The 16,518-nt window shown below is 28.5% G+C and overlaps 2 protein-coding genes across 2 annotated transcripts; one reads left to right on the top strand and one right to left on the bottom strand.

Annotated features, from left to right (window-relative positions):
- On the top strand, nucleotides 1-2,329 carry OCT59_007182 (uncharacterized protein; the record flags this gene model as incomplete). The annotated part of the gene is made up of 5 exons (XM_025319071.2): nucleotides 1-240; nucleotides 322-394; nucleotides 485-666; nucleotides 748-1,093; nucleotides 1,167-2,329. The coding sequence occupies 5 exons, from the start codon at nucleotides 1-3 to the stop codon at nucleotides 2,327-2,329; spliced, it is 2,004 nt and encodes a 667-aa protein (XP_025174695.2).
- Nucleotides 2,330-6,658: 4,329 nt separating this feature from the next.
- Nucleotides 6,659-9,719, bottom strand: OCT59_007181 (uncharacterized protein). Its single transcript, XM_025326734.2, has 4 exons — nucleotides 8,149-9,719; nucleotides 7,828-8,072; nucleotides 7,597-7,757; nucleotides 6,659-7,514 (listed from the first exon to the last, which is right to left on the bottom strand). The coding sequence occupies exons 1-4, from the start codon at nucleotides 9,511-9,513 to the stop codon at nucleotides 6,874-6,876; spliced, it is 2,412 nt and encodes an 803-aa protein (XP_025174694.2). The 5' UTR covers nucleotides 9,514-9,719; the 3' UTR covers nucleotides 6,659-6,873.
- Between the last annotated feature and the right edge of the window lie 6,799 nt (nucleotides 9,720-16,518).

Below are 16,518 nucleotides of genomic sequence, written 5' to 3'. Positions count from 1 at the left end.
ATGCCTGGTGAAACCGAAATACAAGATAGTGAAGATGCGAAAAAATGGATTGATTGGATTGAGGAGGCTATCGTTAAAGAATATTTTAGATATTATGAATACAAAAATTTTAGTAATATCAAATCAATTGGTCAAGGAGGATTTGGAAAGATATTTCGAGCAAATTGGAATAATCAGTGTTTAGTATTGAAATCTTTTATAGATCTTAGCGAGGCCACAATAAAAGAAGTCGTCCATGAGGTAATTATTTGATGATTGAGTTTCATTTATTATACGTTATTTAACTTTATTATTATTATTATTATAATTTTTATAATCTAGCTTAAACTTCATCGAGATGTACAACATCATCCTAATATTATTAGCTTCTGTGGAATTACGAAATCTGAGTCAGGTGTTGTTAAATATTTAATAAGTGTATTATATAAAACCATAATAAATTTAATGAAGTTGATTGCTTATTTAAATTTATTAAATTCATTAGATGATGAGAGCCATTTGAAAAAATATATGTTGGTAATGGAATTCGCCGATGGCGGTTCCCTTCGAAGTTATTTAAAGAATTATTTCACCTACCTTACATGGGATGATAAATACGGCCTTGCATACCAATTAGTTGGTGCTGTATCATTTTTACATAACGAAGGAATTGTACATCGCGATTTGGTAATTCTTTTTTTTAGTGTATATGTGATATATATGTGTGTGTAATTTAAAGTTGAATATTAATACATATTATTTATATAGCATTCTGGAAATGTATTAATCAACCAAAAGACCATCAAGTTGGCAGATTTTGGATTATCGAAAAGGATCGAAGCGTCATCCAAATGTCAAACAAATTTTTTTGGAGTAATTCCTTATATTGATCCAAAAAAATTAAAATTCGTGAAGGGTGAAGAAATTTATACACTAAACGAAAAAAGTGACGTTTATAGTATTGGCGTACTTCTCTGGGAGATATCTAGTGGTAAACCACCATTTTATGTTGAGGGTGAACAATATGATGTTGCTTTGGCTCTTCAAATTGTTCAAGGTCAGAGAGAACACATTGTTCCTGGTACACCCGAAGCTTATGTAAAGATTTATACCGGTATATTTAATTATGTTTATTAATAATTTTTTTTTTTAAAAAAAAAATTGATATTATTTACATTGCTTTTCAGATTGTTGGAATGATGAACCAGAAGAGCGTCCAACTGCAAGTAAAGTATTAGAAAGATTAAAAGCGGTAAACTTAAATTTGATAGTATCGGAAGATTATCAAGTGGATCAAGTGAATAGTAATAATTCTAGTAAAAATATTAGTAAAAATATTAGTGATGCCTTTTCAAGTCGGCATGGAAAATTATCTGATTTTATAAACAATTTTGATTTAATTAGCACGAATGCCGATATAGATCTTTTGGTGTTGACGAGTAAAAACGTTATACCAAAAGATAAAGATTTAAAAACGGTAGTTGATGGAATAGCACAATTTATTTTTAAAATAACAAATGAAGGAAGAGAACCAACATTAAGAAAAATACATATCCTTGAATATTTTAATTCTCATAGTATAAATTTAAAAGAAATTTATGATTGGTTAATAGAAAATCAAAATATTACAAATTCAATATTTTTACTTGGATATTTTAATTGTTTCGGAATTGGAATTGATCAAAATCATGAAAAAGCTTTTCAATATTTTAAAAATCCTTTAATAGAAAATTTTGATTTAACACCATATTATATTGGATTATGTTATTTACATGAATATGGTACCAAACAGAATGATAAGTTGGCTTTCGAAAATTTTGAAAAATCGGCTAAAACAAATTGTGCAGCAGGACAGATAAATATGGGATTTTGTTATTATACAGGAAGAGGTGTTAAAAAGGATTTAAAGATGGCAGTTAATTGGTATGAACAGGCTGTAAATAACGGAAATATAATGGCAAAATATAATCTTGGACTTTTATATTTAAATGGAAATGGTACTGATAAAGATCATAAAAAAGCTTTTGATTTATTTGGACAATCAGCTGAAGGGGAATATTCTGGTGGTATAACATTATTGGGATATTGTTATGATTTTGGTATAGGAACTGATATCGATAAAAACAAAGCGTTTGAATTATATTCGATAGCTGCAAATTTGGGAACTTCTATGGCTCAATGTAATCTTGCGAGATTATATGAAAGAGGGGAAGGAACTACGGAAGATAAAAATGAAGCAATTGAATGGTACAAAAAAGCCGCAGAACAAGGAGATCAAAGCGCTCAAAATAAATTAAAGAAGCTTTTGAAAATTAAAAATAGAAGAGCAGATGCATGCAAAATTAATTAATTTTATATTTATTTATTTATTTATTTATCTATTTATTTTATTTATATATTTTTTAATCTTGATGTATTTTAAAAGTATGTATTTTTATTTTTTTTTTTTACAACGCATCCAGTTTTGTGTTTTTATTTGATTAGATAGATGTATATGTATATAGGCTAATAAATTATTTTATAAATACAAATAAAACTTTATATACCTTTGATTGCATTATACCACGAAATGAGAACTTAGAGTAGAATATTAAGGCCGCCTGAAAATTCTATAGGAGCTAACGCGCGCAAAATACATCATTTACAGCTATTTGCGAAAATAACGGACCGCCTAATTCATTTTTCGGACTGCGTATGAAATTTTCATACGCAGTCATATGATGAATTTTTCATATGCAGTTATATCACAACGCAATCGAAATTCGAAGGTGGTCAAAATTAACGTCGCTATATCAAACTGAATCACGTGATTTAAAGTTGGATACACGTATAATTTTGGCCACTGAAATTTTAATCTTCTGGCTGAATTTTTAATAAATCACGTTTTCATATACTACAATTTTTACGTGGTCGATTTTTAGTATAAGCGCAGTTTTTACTATTGTTGAATATTCAAATATTACCGTTACAAAAAATACACCTTATTGGTTCCATTTGAATATTTAGCGTTGAATCTTAATAATTGTTTTTTACACACCCTGTACAAAATATATCTCTCTATGTTTGGTTGTGGAGTTATTTTTGACCGCGGAGTTTAGGGATGGATTTGGATTTTGGACAATGTCCAATTGACATAATTAGACAGACAATTTGGACATTCAATTGGACAATTGGACACATATCCAAACAATAATAATAATTGAAACAAATGCACCAACACTGAGTACTAAGGAAGTGATTACTTGAACAATTAACTTATTAAATATGTAAATGCAAATTGACGTATACGAATCATTCTTGAAATATTTATTCAAGTACTGGGAGTCTGGGAGTTCACATTTATGTGGAGATAAATTTTAATGTTTTAGAAATCTTTAATATGAAAATTACGAAATTAATAAAAATGAAAGTTTGAAAGTATATGTAATTTTGAGACTTTTATAGATGATACTTTTATTATTAAACGAATCCTATAGATTTCAATTATAATAATCTATTCCATATAATAAATGCAGAATGTGTTATATACCGGTGCTAAATAACATTTTTTATGAAAAAAATTCTGTTCCACGTAGAGTTGCGATCCGTCAATCCGTAATAAACACATTTTAGCCATTTTATGAATATTAAGAGAATTTTTTTTTTTTTGAGATATCTTATGAATATTGTCTTCAAAAATAAAAGTAGAGAAAAAATTAAAACGGATTGAAATTCATCCGTTTTTTATATTCCATCTTTTTTCCGTAAAAGGCTCATATTTCTGGAATTAATAACCTTATATCGCGGAATTTATCGAATTATTTACGTTTTCCGTGAATCGATCCGCGAAAGGCTCATTTTTACAGAAATAACGGATAAAATTTTTTATAGGGCCGGATCGGATGACGTTCTTATTTTCTCTCTTTTTTTTGTATTAAATAGTAATTTTTTAAACTACTAGATTGTGTATTTGGATGCAGTCTTATGATATATTTAAAAAAAATTTAATCTTTATTAATTAAAATCCGTGTATAATTGCCAAAATGTTCCCTTTCGAATTCATCCGGATCGTAACTCTAGTTCCATGTTTTAGCATTAATTTAGTGTTCCAATCCGTTAAGACGTTATCCGGATTGTTTGACGGATTTCCGTTATCCGGCGGATAAACGGATGACGGATACATTGACGGATCGGATATGTCGGATGACGGATAATAACGGATTCATCCGACGGATAATGATATAGTACTTGTCGGAACGCTAAATCACGTGACTTTACACAAATTTCCAAAAAAGGAAATTCCAGCGCTGATCAGTTAATTCCGGCCGGAATTATAGCTTAATACAAATTTTAATGGTATTAACGGATAATCCGGATAATCCTTAAGGATACTTATGCGGATATTCCGGATGACGGATTTCAATCGGATCGGATAAACGGATGACGGATTTAATCGGATCGGATAAACGGATGACGGATATCCGTCGGATTGGAACATTAGCATTAATTTACCATCAAGAGATTATAGAAGATAATCCAAATTTATTAAAATCATTTGAATGTTTAATCCAAAATAAATAAATTTACTATTAACATAATTAGATAACCTCTATTTGATTTAGTCGTAAAAAACTGATTTCATAAGACCTTAAAGAGAAACCAATTTTTAAAACACCTAAAATTATGTAAAATTTAGCATACAGTATTCTTTTAATGATTTTTTTTTAAGAATTTTGGAATTGTTAACTAGACAATACCATGTAGCACAGTGATGTGCATTTTGTGCTTCCAATAGAATAAAATTCGGATTGGAAGCTTCCAATCCAAAGGTTTTATTAGTAAATTATGCTTCCAAATCTTCCAAAGGTGCTTCCAAGAGTGCTTCCAATCTTCCAATGGCACATCACTGCAATGTAGCACTGCCTAAGAGATCCCCTTTTCCGCGTATCCCCATAGTAATATATCCGCCGGATATTTTATCAGACAAAAAAAAAATTTTTTTTTTGATTTAGACCCGGGTATAATTCAATTTTTTAAATGAGGCAAATTGATATAGACCCGGGTATTTTATCATTCATAGTATACTGGATTTAACCAATAACTTTATTACTTAATTGCATTACTTAATAAATGATAACTGTTTCGTACCTAATTTAAGAAATTAGTTAATTTAATTATTTAAGTTACGGTAAAATAATTACCTTTGACTTAAAGATCTGAACACATCAAACGATATTAGCCACCTGGAATAACTGCCAAATCGGTTCTTTTTTCACGAAATCGTTGCTTAACTGCATCAGCTTTGTGTGCAGAAAAAGAATATCAACACCAAAAAGTGTAAAAAAATGTTGAGATCGGCTGTGTACAGTAATAACAATATCCCCCATGATAAAATACCCTACCGCCCAATATATCCTCACCTCATAAGATACCCACGGCTATTATTCAATTTTTAAATTGCCGAAATTGATATAGACCCGGGGTATTTTAGGCAGTGCTATACGGTAATTTAAAATTTATTTATAATTTATAAGACTAGGAAAACGGAAACCGTTGAAATCTGTCGCGTTATTAGTTGACAGCAGTTTAAGTTTATTGGTTTTTTTTATTTTTTTTTATTTTTTTTAATGAATTTGTAACAAGTAAAAGTGATACATAATCAGGGGTAATTAGTGAGATGGCGTCAGCGGATGGAAGGAAGGAACATTCCATGGGTTACCACAAAATCGTTAAGTGCTCTCCTTCGGACAATAATTCAAATCATAAGCGGGAATTTAATTCAGACAATCAATGTTTCAAAGTATTGGGCATATTCCTGATCGGTTAAGAACTGAGTTAAATAATAACACAATTTATGTTAAAACTTCGAATATTATGAAAATGTGTTTTTCATGAATTGTGCAGCAGGGATATTTATAATTATTACTATAAGAAAGCAGTTAAAATAATTTTGCTTGCAAGTGAGATTATCGGCGAAAATTACAAAAAACTTTAAGCATATAAGTATGTTAGGAATTTTTTTTTTTTTTGCTAACCGCAGTACATTTACAAATTTATTAGAATAATGCTAGTAATTATACATAAAGTGAAAAACTATATAACTAAACTAATATTATTAACTTGTAAACCATTCGTGATTCCGCTATGGAACCCCACATGTGCACTGTCGGGTGATCATGTTGGCTAAGACGTTTGAACGCACCATCTTAGCATGTTGCCCTTATGTCCAGCGTTGTCATGGGATACGGACACGGACATTGGACAGTTCCGAACCGGACAGTCCGGTCCATGTCCGCTATATTTTCATGTCCGGGACATTTTGCCCGCATTAATGCCAGCCGTTTTCCTTTGTTAATTCCGGCCAAAAGATTTTTAAGGTTGGTTAACAGCTTGTCTGTGTCCGCAGAGTCCGCGGACTATGGACGCGGACATGGATTTTTTAGTCCGTGTCCACAAAAAATCGCCGGACAATGTCCCATGTACAACACTGCTTATGTCTATGCCTGGTAGACCACAGACCATGTTAGGAATTGTTGTCCTATTGGAATTCAATTGGTTATTACTAGTAAAGAATAATTGAAACTATATCAATAAAGACGGCAAATTAGGGAACACTGGCATATATTTTTATTTTAAGAAGGCAAATTTGGTTGAATAATATGTCATTTTTATTAAGAGTGAACCGATCATAAAAAATTTTCAATGTAAAATTTCACTTTATTATTTCATCTTAATCATATGTTGGTCATAAGTTTAAATTTATCTTAAAGTTTCAAAAAAATTTTTTTTTGTTGGATATAATATTTAAATAATAATATTTTATTTATATCCTGTTATAAAAAGAAAACCACTAATTTTAAAATTTTTAAATATAAATATAATTAATTATGTACTTGAACGTTTAAAATAGATATATTATCTGTAATCAATGTTATAAGCCTTACACATTTCTATAGCTTTAGGTTGATTTTGCATGGCAGCTTCTTTTAAATATCTAGCACCTTTATCTTGATCTTTTATAACGAAATTACCATTCCAATAAGCACTTCCAATGTTATACATAGCAGTAGAATTCCCTGAGTTAGCGGACATTTCTAAATACCTAATTGCCTCATAATAATTAGCAACTTTCCATAAATGCATTCCATATCTTAATTGGGCAGAAGGATTTCCTTTATCAGCAGTCTCTCTAAATATTTTCAAAGCAAATTTGTGTCTTTCATCTTGATCTAATTGTTGTAATTCAGGAATTTCCGCATAATAATAATAATAACCTAACCAATATTTTGCTTCACTATTTGATTCTGAATGATATTTGAAACTTTCCCATGCTAATTGTTTATTTCCATTTGATTTATGTTCTCGAATTGCATCCTCAACAGAGAGAATTGTGGGAGAAAATGAATTTATCGGTTGATCTATTATTAAATTTTCATCTTCATCAGATATATAAGAAGGAGATTTAGGGATTGGATCATAATATTTTTTACTTAATTCATAAAGATTAAAACAAATTTCAGATATTCTAAGACGCCATTCTGGTTCATGTTCCATTGCTAATATAAAAAAATTATATTATATTATATTAATATTCTAAATAAATTAAAATAAGAGATTCTTTAAAATCATTTTACTTACATCTTTTAACTAAATATTTCCAAATTTCAGGTACATCATCCGAAAGTGGTTCACGATATTTATTACGCACACGCTCTCTAATTCTTATAAGCATTTCCGTATTAACAATATCCGAATGAGGTTTTTTTAATTCAGCAATTTCCCATAATAATGCTCCAACACTATAAATAAAATAAATAAAAATTAATTATTATTAATTATTAATTATTAATTAAATTTTTAATTATTTACCTATAAATTTCACATTTAGAATCATAAGGAACTTTTTTTCTTTTAATATCATTATTCACTTGTGAATTATTACTTTCATCTTCTATTAATAATTTTTCTGGAGCCATATATCTTACATTTTCAATATTGTGTGAAATATTTCTTGTAAATTCAGAAAATTTTTTACTTAAACCAAAATTTGCTATTTTAACTTTATGATCCTCATTTACTAAAATATTAGCAGATTGAATATCATGATGAAGAATCTAAATAAAAAAAAAATATTATTAATATTATTATTAAAAAATAAACTTTTTTTATTATTTGTAAATCTTTTCTTACATGACAATCATTAAGATAAGAAACTCCACGACAAATATCCAAAGCAAATCTAATTTTAGTTTTCCAATTCATATTTTCTCTATAATTAGTATAATATTCATATAAATTTCCAAAATCCATCCATTCAGTAACTAAATAAAATTTAGAATTTTCTTGAGCAACACCAAAGAATTTTATAATATGATTAGAATTTTTTAATTCTTTAAGAATATTAACTTGTCTTCTAATTTCAATTTGAGTATTAGAATAATTTAAAGATGGAGAAGAATTATTAGAAAACTCTTTAAAACAATATTCGGAACAATCATTAAATGCTGTACGTTTTTCAATCTTTTTTGATCTGATAACATTAGCTTTTTGAAATTGACCTTCAAGTAATGGTTCTATCTCTTCAACAGAATTTGCAAATTCACTTTGATTTTGATTATAACTTTGTTTTCTAAAATCTTTATTCTTTTTAGTAACTATTCCAATTCCGTTAAAAAATTCTTCTTTTGATTGTAAAGTATCAGAAACTCCATGAATATTTATTAATAATTCTGTAAGTTGTCTAATTTCATTTTTAATTACCATTAATTCATTTCTAGATTGTACGATAAATGAGAATTTTAAACTATTCATATAACCTTCAAATTCATTTATAAGTTTAGTAAAAGTTTCTTCAATATTATTTGCAAAAAAATATTTTTTAAGCCTATTTAATTGACTAACATCTCCAATAAAACTTTTAATTCTTTGCATACATTTAATAAAATCTTTAAATAAATCAAGATTTTCTTTTTTAGAAAAGAAATTCACATTTTCAGTTTTTCTCATATCTAAATCTTCAACTGCAACTCTAGCACAATTACATCTTTGTAAAAGAAAACTACATATTTCTTTATTATGTTCAGCTTTTTCATATAATATTACAACTTCTTTTGCTATATCAAAAAATTGTTTTATTAATGGTGCGAATGCTGCGAAATTTTGGGCGACATTTGATGCTCCTTCTATTATTGTACATGCTGCTGTTGCCATATTAACTGATAATTCTAATGAACTCACACATGTATCTTCAACACTATTATCTAAACGTAATCTTTTTAATTCTCTTGATACTTCATGTGCTGTTGTTGTGGATGATGAAGGTGAAGGTAAAGGACTTGCATAATCAATAGCCATAGCAGAATCATTAGAATCATTCTCTACAGGAATAATTTCTATACGAGGATTTTCTATCTCATTTTCGTTACGTCTTTTACCTTTACTAAAAAACTTAATATTTTTTGATATATTTGACATAATTTTTTTTAATAATAATAATGATAAGTTAGGAAATAAAAAAAGAGAGTTTTTTTTTTTAAAAAAAAAAATTACGGTCATTTATAGAAAATTACGGAGTTTGTAACCGAAAAGTATTACATTGAATAAAAAAAGTAATAATATGTTTACTTTGTGCATTCATTCTTAACTTTAATATACAATAAATGAAACACAAATAGTAATTATTTACTTTTATTTCCAAAAGAAATTTCTTAATTCGGTACGGCTTATTTTTCTAGAGAAATGAATTTCAATGTGGTTACACGAATAAACAAAAAAAAAGTGATCGGTCCTACAAAAAAAATTAATTAAGAATATTCTCAATCACATTTCTAAGTAGAAATTAATATAGAAATATTATAATGAACTTATCCTTTTATTTAAGTATAATATTGTCAGTTAATGTATATATATATATACATATATATATACTTTTTTGTGCTTTCATCGATTTTTCTATATGGAATATTATTGTAGAACATGATCATCACTGTTTGTATTATAGTCGCTGCGGTAGTGCTGCGGTTCATGTAATGTTCAAATTACGTAATTGATTTCATTTTACTGGAGACTGCCGATTTCACGATTTGATATCTAATGATTATTCAAAACTATTTCAATGTATCAATTTAAATAAATAATATAGTTAGGATGTACTGGCAAATGAGAAAGTGAATGAAATTATGAAAGTAATATAATGAAGTAAAATGTATCAATTTATTTGCTTTATAAGCTAAATTACAAATAAATAATATACTGGCAAATGAGAAAGTAAATGAAATCATGTAAGTAATATAATGAAGTAAAGGTTTAAATAGACATCAAACATATGCGTACAATTGACGCTAATTCCGAAGAGTAATAGTGTTTATATGAATGTAAGAGATTTAAAAAATTAAAAATAAGATTGAATCAATTCTTTATGTATTCCGATTTGGTAGCGGAAATGTAAAGGAAATACAAAGCTAACAAACTAAACATTGTCATTATTCGATATGAATGCAGCTTGTCCTTGGTTTTATTTACTGATTTCGTTTAGTTTATCGATTTTTATAAGTAACGATTTTTGATTGTTATTAGGGATTATGTTTTATAATACAATTTGGCAACAACTGGAGAAAAAGTTTCTGTTGATTATATTTAATTTTATAAAGTATTGGATCACTCGGATGAAATATTTTCAAAGAAATGATTTGTAAAATTTGAAAGTTGAAGTGACACCTGTACTGTTCCTCATTAATAGTGCATTATAAATAATATATAAGACAATCAATTTTCATACATTATACTTGCTAGTATTAATTTATACATAATATTAAGAGTAATATTTTATTAATATTATTGATTATTTCACTTGAAATACTAAAGTTTTTTTTCAATACAGTCATATATAAATCCAACAACTGTTTTATACATTAGCTGTACAGTTTTTATTAGCTGATTTTTATAGCTTAATGTAATAATATAGTGCAGTGATTCAGATGACTGATCAATGATGCCAATGATGCTTCGCCATATGCACTATTTAACTTGTTTGTTACAATTTACGGTAATTCTAAAATGTAACTCCTTTGGATCATAGATAATTATGCGTTTTAGATTGAGAATAAAGAGCCAATATTCCGATATTTGTATTTTGAAACTCGCATAAACGGTTCATATCGGCCCGCTACTGGCCCGCTCCGAACCGGAGATCCGGAATTTTTAATAAAATGATTTTTTTTAATAAACGAAATAGACAAAGAAAAAATAGGAGAAAAAAATACGATTCATTAAATTACAATAAAAAAAACAAAATGAAATGATTTATAATCGGAAAAAAATCATCGATAATTTCCGCAGTATACATATGATTGACATAATTTTTGTGGTTACATAACAAACAGCTAGATATTTGCAATATTGTATATTGGCAATTTACCAAAGAAATTATTTAAAAAAAATTTAAAAAATTTTGTATCTCAAAAAAAAAAGTGAGATTTAGATGACGATATTAAAATTTGGTAGAATATGACCCAGTAATATAATAATACATTTTATTAATGTGCAAATATTTTCTTACCAAGAAGTTTTTGAACGTTTTTAATATTTTGAATGTGGAAAGAAATTAAAAATATACGTTCCGTCTATTTGTGCAGCGTATAACGAACTTTCCGTTCAGGTGGTTATATTAAGTGTTCGAAATACTCTTGGTATTATATCAGTCAAACTTAACTTTTCTAGAGTTAAAAATAAAATAACCTCCTAATAAAAAGGACTTATTGGTTATATATATATTATATGTATAGTACTCAAAATTTATTGATCACGTGAATAGCGTGTCGCCGAAAATCACGAAATTGCTATTATTATTGTAAGAAAAAATTATGATTTAAAGGATATTATTAAATAATGCTGCTATAAATTTAACTTTCTAATATAATATAATTTTATTCAGTTTTGTAATTGGTTTTAAGGTTCATTTGGTTCAGTTTTATCCGTCGGTTTTGCGGTCGGTTCAGTTTGATTGAAAACCGCAGTTTTAAACCGAAACCATCCCTACTGAATAGCATTCTATACAAAATACCCAATTGATTTATACCCGCCGGGTATTTTAGTCTATGTTATACAGCAATTTTATGAGGTTTCGGTTCGGTCTCTATAGTCTCTTAACTTATTTATCTCCTAAGTAGTAGAATCACTTACTTTTTTTACTATAATTATACCATTTTATTTATCACTAAATTATCGGCGTTTAGATTTTACGTAAAATTAACGTATAATTTGTAATATACGTTCATTGCCCGTTAATTGACTATTCATTCATTAACCGTTACAATATCAGACAATACTGTTTTATAACAATTGTATAGCAAAATTTTAAAGGACTGTCCAAACTGACCAAAGTAAATAGTTAATTATAATTTCTATTTTTTTATTAATATTATTATAGAAAATATGAGGGGTTTGACTTTATTGAATCTTTAATGCTCAGCTTATTTTTTATTTATTTAAAAGTTTTATCAACTTGATAATTATATAATATAAGAGTTTAAGAATTTTATTTAGACGAATATAATTTTGAAAATTACTTGCTCAGATAAAGTGAATTAATAAAAATTAAGAACTGTAAAAAAAAAATACATAACATGTAGTTTTAGAGAGACCAAACAAAATTTTAATAGTAAAAACTGAACTTCTATTCTTGAAAAATTTTATAAATTTCTATCAGTAGTCGAAAAGTTTCAAGTTGATTACAATTATTAAAAAAAAAAAATTTTTGTATTGTACACTATAAAAAATTGTGATTATTCAATAAACAGTTACTTGTCACATATTAATAGAAATCTGATAATGATTACTACTACGGCCCTGCCACAAGGGACTTCCGAAGAAGCGCACTATGCTCCTCCCATAAATTACGCATAGCACCATGCCGTACCACAACCAACCGGTCCTATCGCAGGACTGCAGCAGAAACTGGTACCCACGAGCTTACTAAAAGTAAGCGTCTATGCTCCAACCCTCGCATAGTACTATACCGCTCCAAGAAAATTCCCAACCAGCCCTACTGTGAGACTGCAGCAACTAAAAGCTGGTACTCACAGGCTTACATAGTAAGCACGCTATGCTCCCACCCATGCATAGCATCATGCTGCCCCAACTTAAAGTACCCAATAAACTTACCTTTGGCCCTACTCACCCGCTATACCGCTCCTAAGAGAAATACGAGTTCTGAAAAACAAGAAAAAAAAAGAAAGTTGCAAGCTATTCGTTTTGTTATCCAAGCCTGGGACAAGGTCAATGCTGAAATAATTCGTAATGGCTGGTTTCACACAAAATTTCTTTCCGATGTAACTGTTGATTTCGAAAAAATATTTCAGAAAAATTCGTCAACATAAAAACATGGTGCTTAATGATCTCACAAATGCACTTCAAGCCCTTAATCTCCACCGAAAAAAAAAAGAAAACCTGAAAAGAAAGAGTCCTAAAAAAAAGAGAAGATAGAAAGAGAGACAAGAAAAAAGAGAAGATCAAAAAAAAGAGAAGACCCAAAAAAAGAGAAGACCTAAAAAAAACCGAAAAAAAAGAGAAGAGACCTAAAAAGAAAGACTGGAAATAAAGAGAAAACCTAAGAAGAAAGTAAGAAAGTCCAAAAAAAAAGAGAAAACCCAAAAAGAAAGTCTGAAAAACGAGAGGACCTAAGAAGGAAGTTCGAAAAAAAGGAAGAAAGTCCGAAAAAAGAGAGGACCTAAGAAGAAAGAAAGTCTGAAAAAAAAGAGAAAACCTAAGAAGAAAGTCCGAAAAAAGAAAGAGGACCTAAAAAAATAAATATCCTAATATCCTAAATGTAAAATCAAGGTAGATTTTATACTTTTTTATACTTTTTTTTTTACAAATACCGATGGAATAAACATAATTACTCATATCAATCATATGAATAAAAATTATTCATGCGTAAAAAATTACTTATGACATGTATTGCATAATCTTGATGTGGTAAATAATAATCTTAAACATGGTTGATATAAGATGAAACTAATAAATCAAGAATATCTTTAACTGATAGGTCTTTTTTTTCTTTAGGTCTTCTTTTGTTTTTCGATTAAATCTTGACATGATTGAATTTTTCTTTGATAAGTAACTCATCAGATAAAACTACCTTTTTTTACAAGTATGTAGGTTGGGAGTGTGGATAGGTGGCATGCTTATTTTTGTGTATTTTCTCGCTCTTCTCTTGCTTTCCCTCTTTTCTTTCCCTTTCCCTCATTCCCTCGTTCTTTCCTCTTTCTCCTCTCCCTCTTTCTCTTTCTCTTTCTCTTCCCCTTCCCTTTTCTTTCCCTTCCCTTTCCTTTCTTTCATTCGCTTTCTCCTTTTCCTTTCCCTTATTCTTCCCCTTTCCTCTTTCTCTCTTTTCCTTCCTTTTCTCCTTCCCTTATTCCCTCGTTCTTTCCCTTTCCTTTCCTTTCCCTTCTTCCCCTATTCCTTGCTCTTCCTCTTTCCCCTCTCTCGCTTTCCCTCTTTCCATTCCCTTCCCTCTCCTCTCCCTCATTCGCTCTCTTTCTTTCCCTTTCTCTCTTTCCCTTATTCAAATATTTTAGATCGTAACTAATTTATTATATTTATATAATATTTACATATACAGTAATTTAAATTAACTAAATTCTTTATTTAAAAAACTATTTCCCTTTCCGCCCTTCCCTTCCCTTCCCTTATTCTTCCCTTTCCTCTTTCTTGCTTCTTCTTCCCTTCCCCTCCCTTTCTCTCCTCCCCCAGATCAATGTTTCTGCACCTCAACGTTGGTGATCAGGTGACAACAAGTTTTTTTAAAAGACTTTGGCTAAGTCAGCTGACGTATTCTTCAAATATACCAAACTAAACGATTTTGAAAACTGTGAAGATAAAATTTTTGAATTTGATAAATAGCTGATTAGTATATTAAAGAGAAACTAACGAAAAATTAAATAACAAAAAAAGAAAGGTAATAATATATTTTAATGTTTCAATATGCAACTTTTTATCTTATACGCAACTGTCCAAGCTCAGAACTTTTTTCGACATGCAACTATTCCCCTTGTCATTATTCGCTCCTTTCGGTGCTTTCACCTTTCTTTTAGCCTCAAAAGCGATAAATTGAGTATGAATTAAAGTCAAAGTATCCAAAAATTTGATCGAAATCATGTGATATCCATATATCACGCCGCGTAATCAACCAATATATAGTTCAAAGATTAAATTATAATTTTATTTTAAAGTAACGCCGGAATATTAATTGTGCCTGAGGAGCATTATAAATTATAAATAGTCTTGCTTTAATTATTCATAGATAAAAATGTTTAACTGTACATTAATCTGGCTAATTATTCGATTTATTTACTGGTTAATTAAACGGAAACTGTAGTATATAAATTTTGCGTTTACGCTTATTTTATTTAGCCCATTTGAATATTTAAATAATCTGTCTCATTTTACATTATTTAATTACTGCACCATTAACCTTATTTAAAGTAAATGAATATTTAATATATTGTGGCCTACTTTCTAAAAAATTTAAATAGATAATCATTATAGAAATACAGAAAACTATTTCAAGTATTTGATTAAGTTATTTATTTATCTTAGCAAATTTAATCATACTATAAATTTTGGAATTTCTTTTAATTTTGAACGTTTACTAAAATTTTAGTTTTATTATTTGATACTGTCGACTATCAGTTGGATTCCAAATTTTTAAATTAAGATTTTTAGAATTTGTAAAACTGAAGGTATTTCACTAGATACTTTGGCACTATCATTCATTACTCCTATTTCTCCTGAACCTTCAGAGGTGCCCTCAGCAATAGCTCCTGTTAAAGTACAAGTAACAACAACTCTTGTACAGTGGATTGCTGCAGACGATGATTCTTCAACATTTCTATGGTCAATATATTCTCTAAAATTATCGCCAATTTAAATAAATTAAAATTTAAAAAATTTTATAAAAAAAAAGTTTTAACATCCGTCTCTTTACCTATTGTCTATTGTCTGATCAATTTTTTTTGTAAACAGGATTCGATTTATACTAGGTTATTTGTCATGTGATTTTCTCCGATAATTTTCGGCCAAAATATTATACTTAATTCTGGCCATAACTACAGCTCTGTAAAAAAAGTCTATCCGTTTTTTATATTCCATCTTTTTTCCGTAAAAGGCTGAATTAATAACTTTATATCACGGAATTTATCGAATTATTTACAATCTCCGTGTGGAAGGCTCATTTTTACGAAGTTTTTACGGAAATAACGGATAAAATTTTTTATAGGGTAGTGAATTACTTTTTATTACTACTTTTTTCCCGTCCGATTCCGATTTAGATATCTAAGATTCACACGATTTACTTAAAGTACAATCTTGTGTTTATAGATATCATTGTTAGTGATCTACAATGCATAAGGTGGTGGAAATACTTTCAAAAAAAGTAATATTATTAGCATTTTTATACAGTTTGTTTACTTATTTTAATAGTGAAACACCAATGAGAAAAAAGAACTTTGAAAGATAGAATTCAAAAAAAATTTTGCGTATACATACATGTATTATCCTCCT

Source organism: Rhizophagus irregularis, chromosome 15 (genome assembly GCF_026210795.1).
Source record: "Rhizophagus irregularis chromosome 15, complete sequence".
NCBI lineage: Eukaryota > Fungi > Glomeromycota > Glomeromycetes > Glomerales > Glomeraceae > Rhizophagus > Rhizophagus irregularis.
Note: the sequence above shows the minus strand (reverse complement) of the source record. Positions and strands in the feature narration are given on the sequence as shown.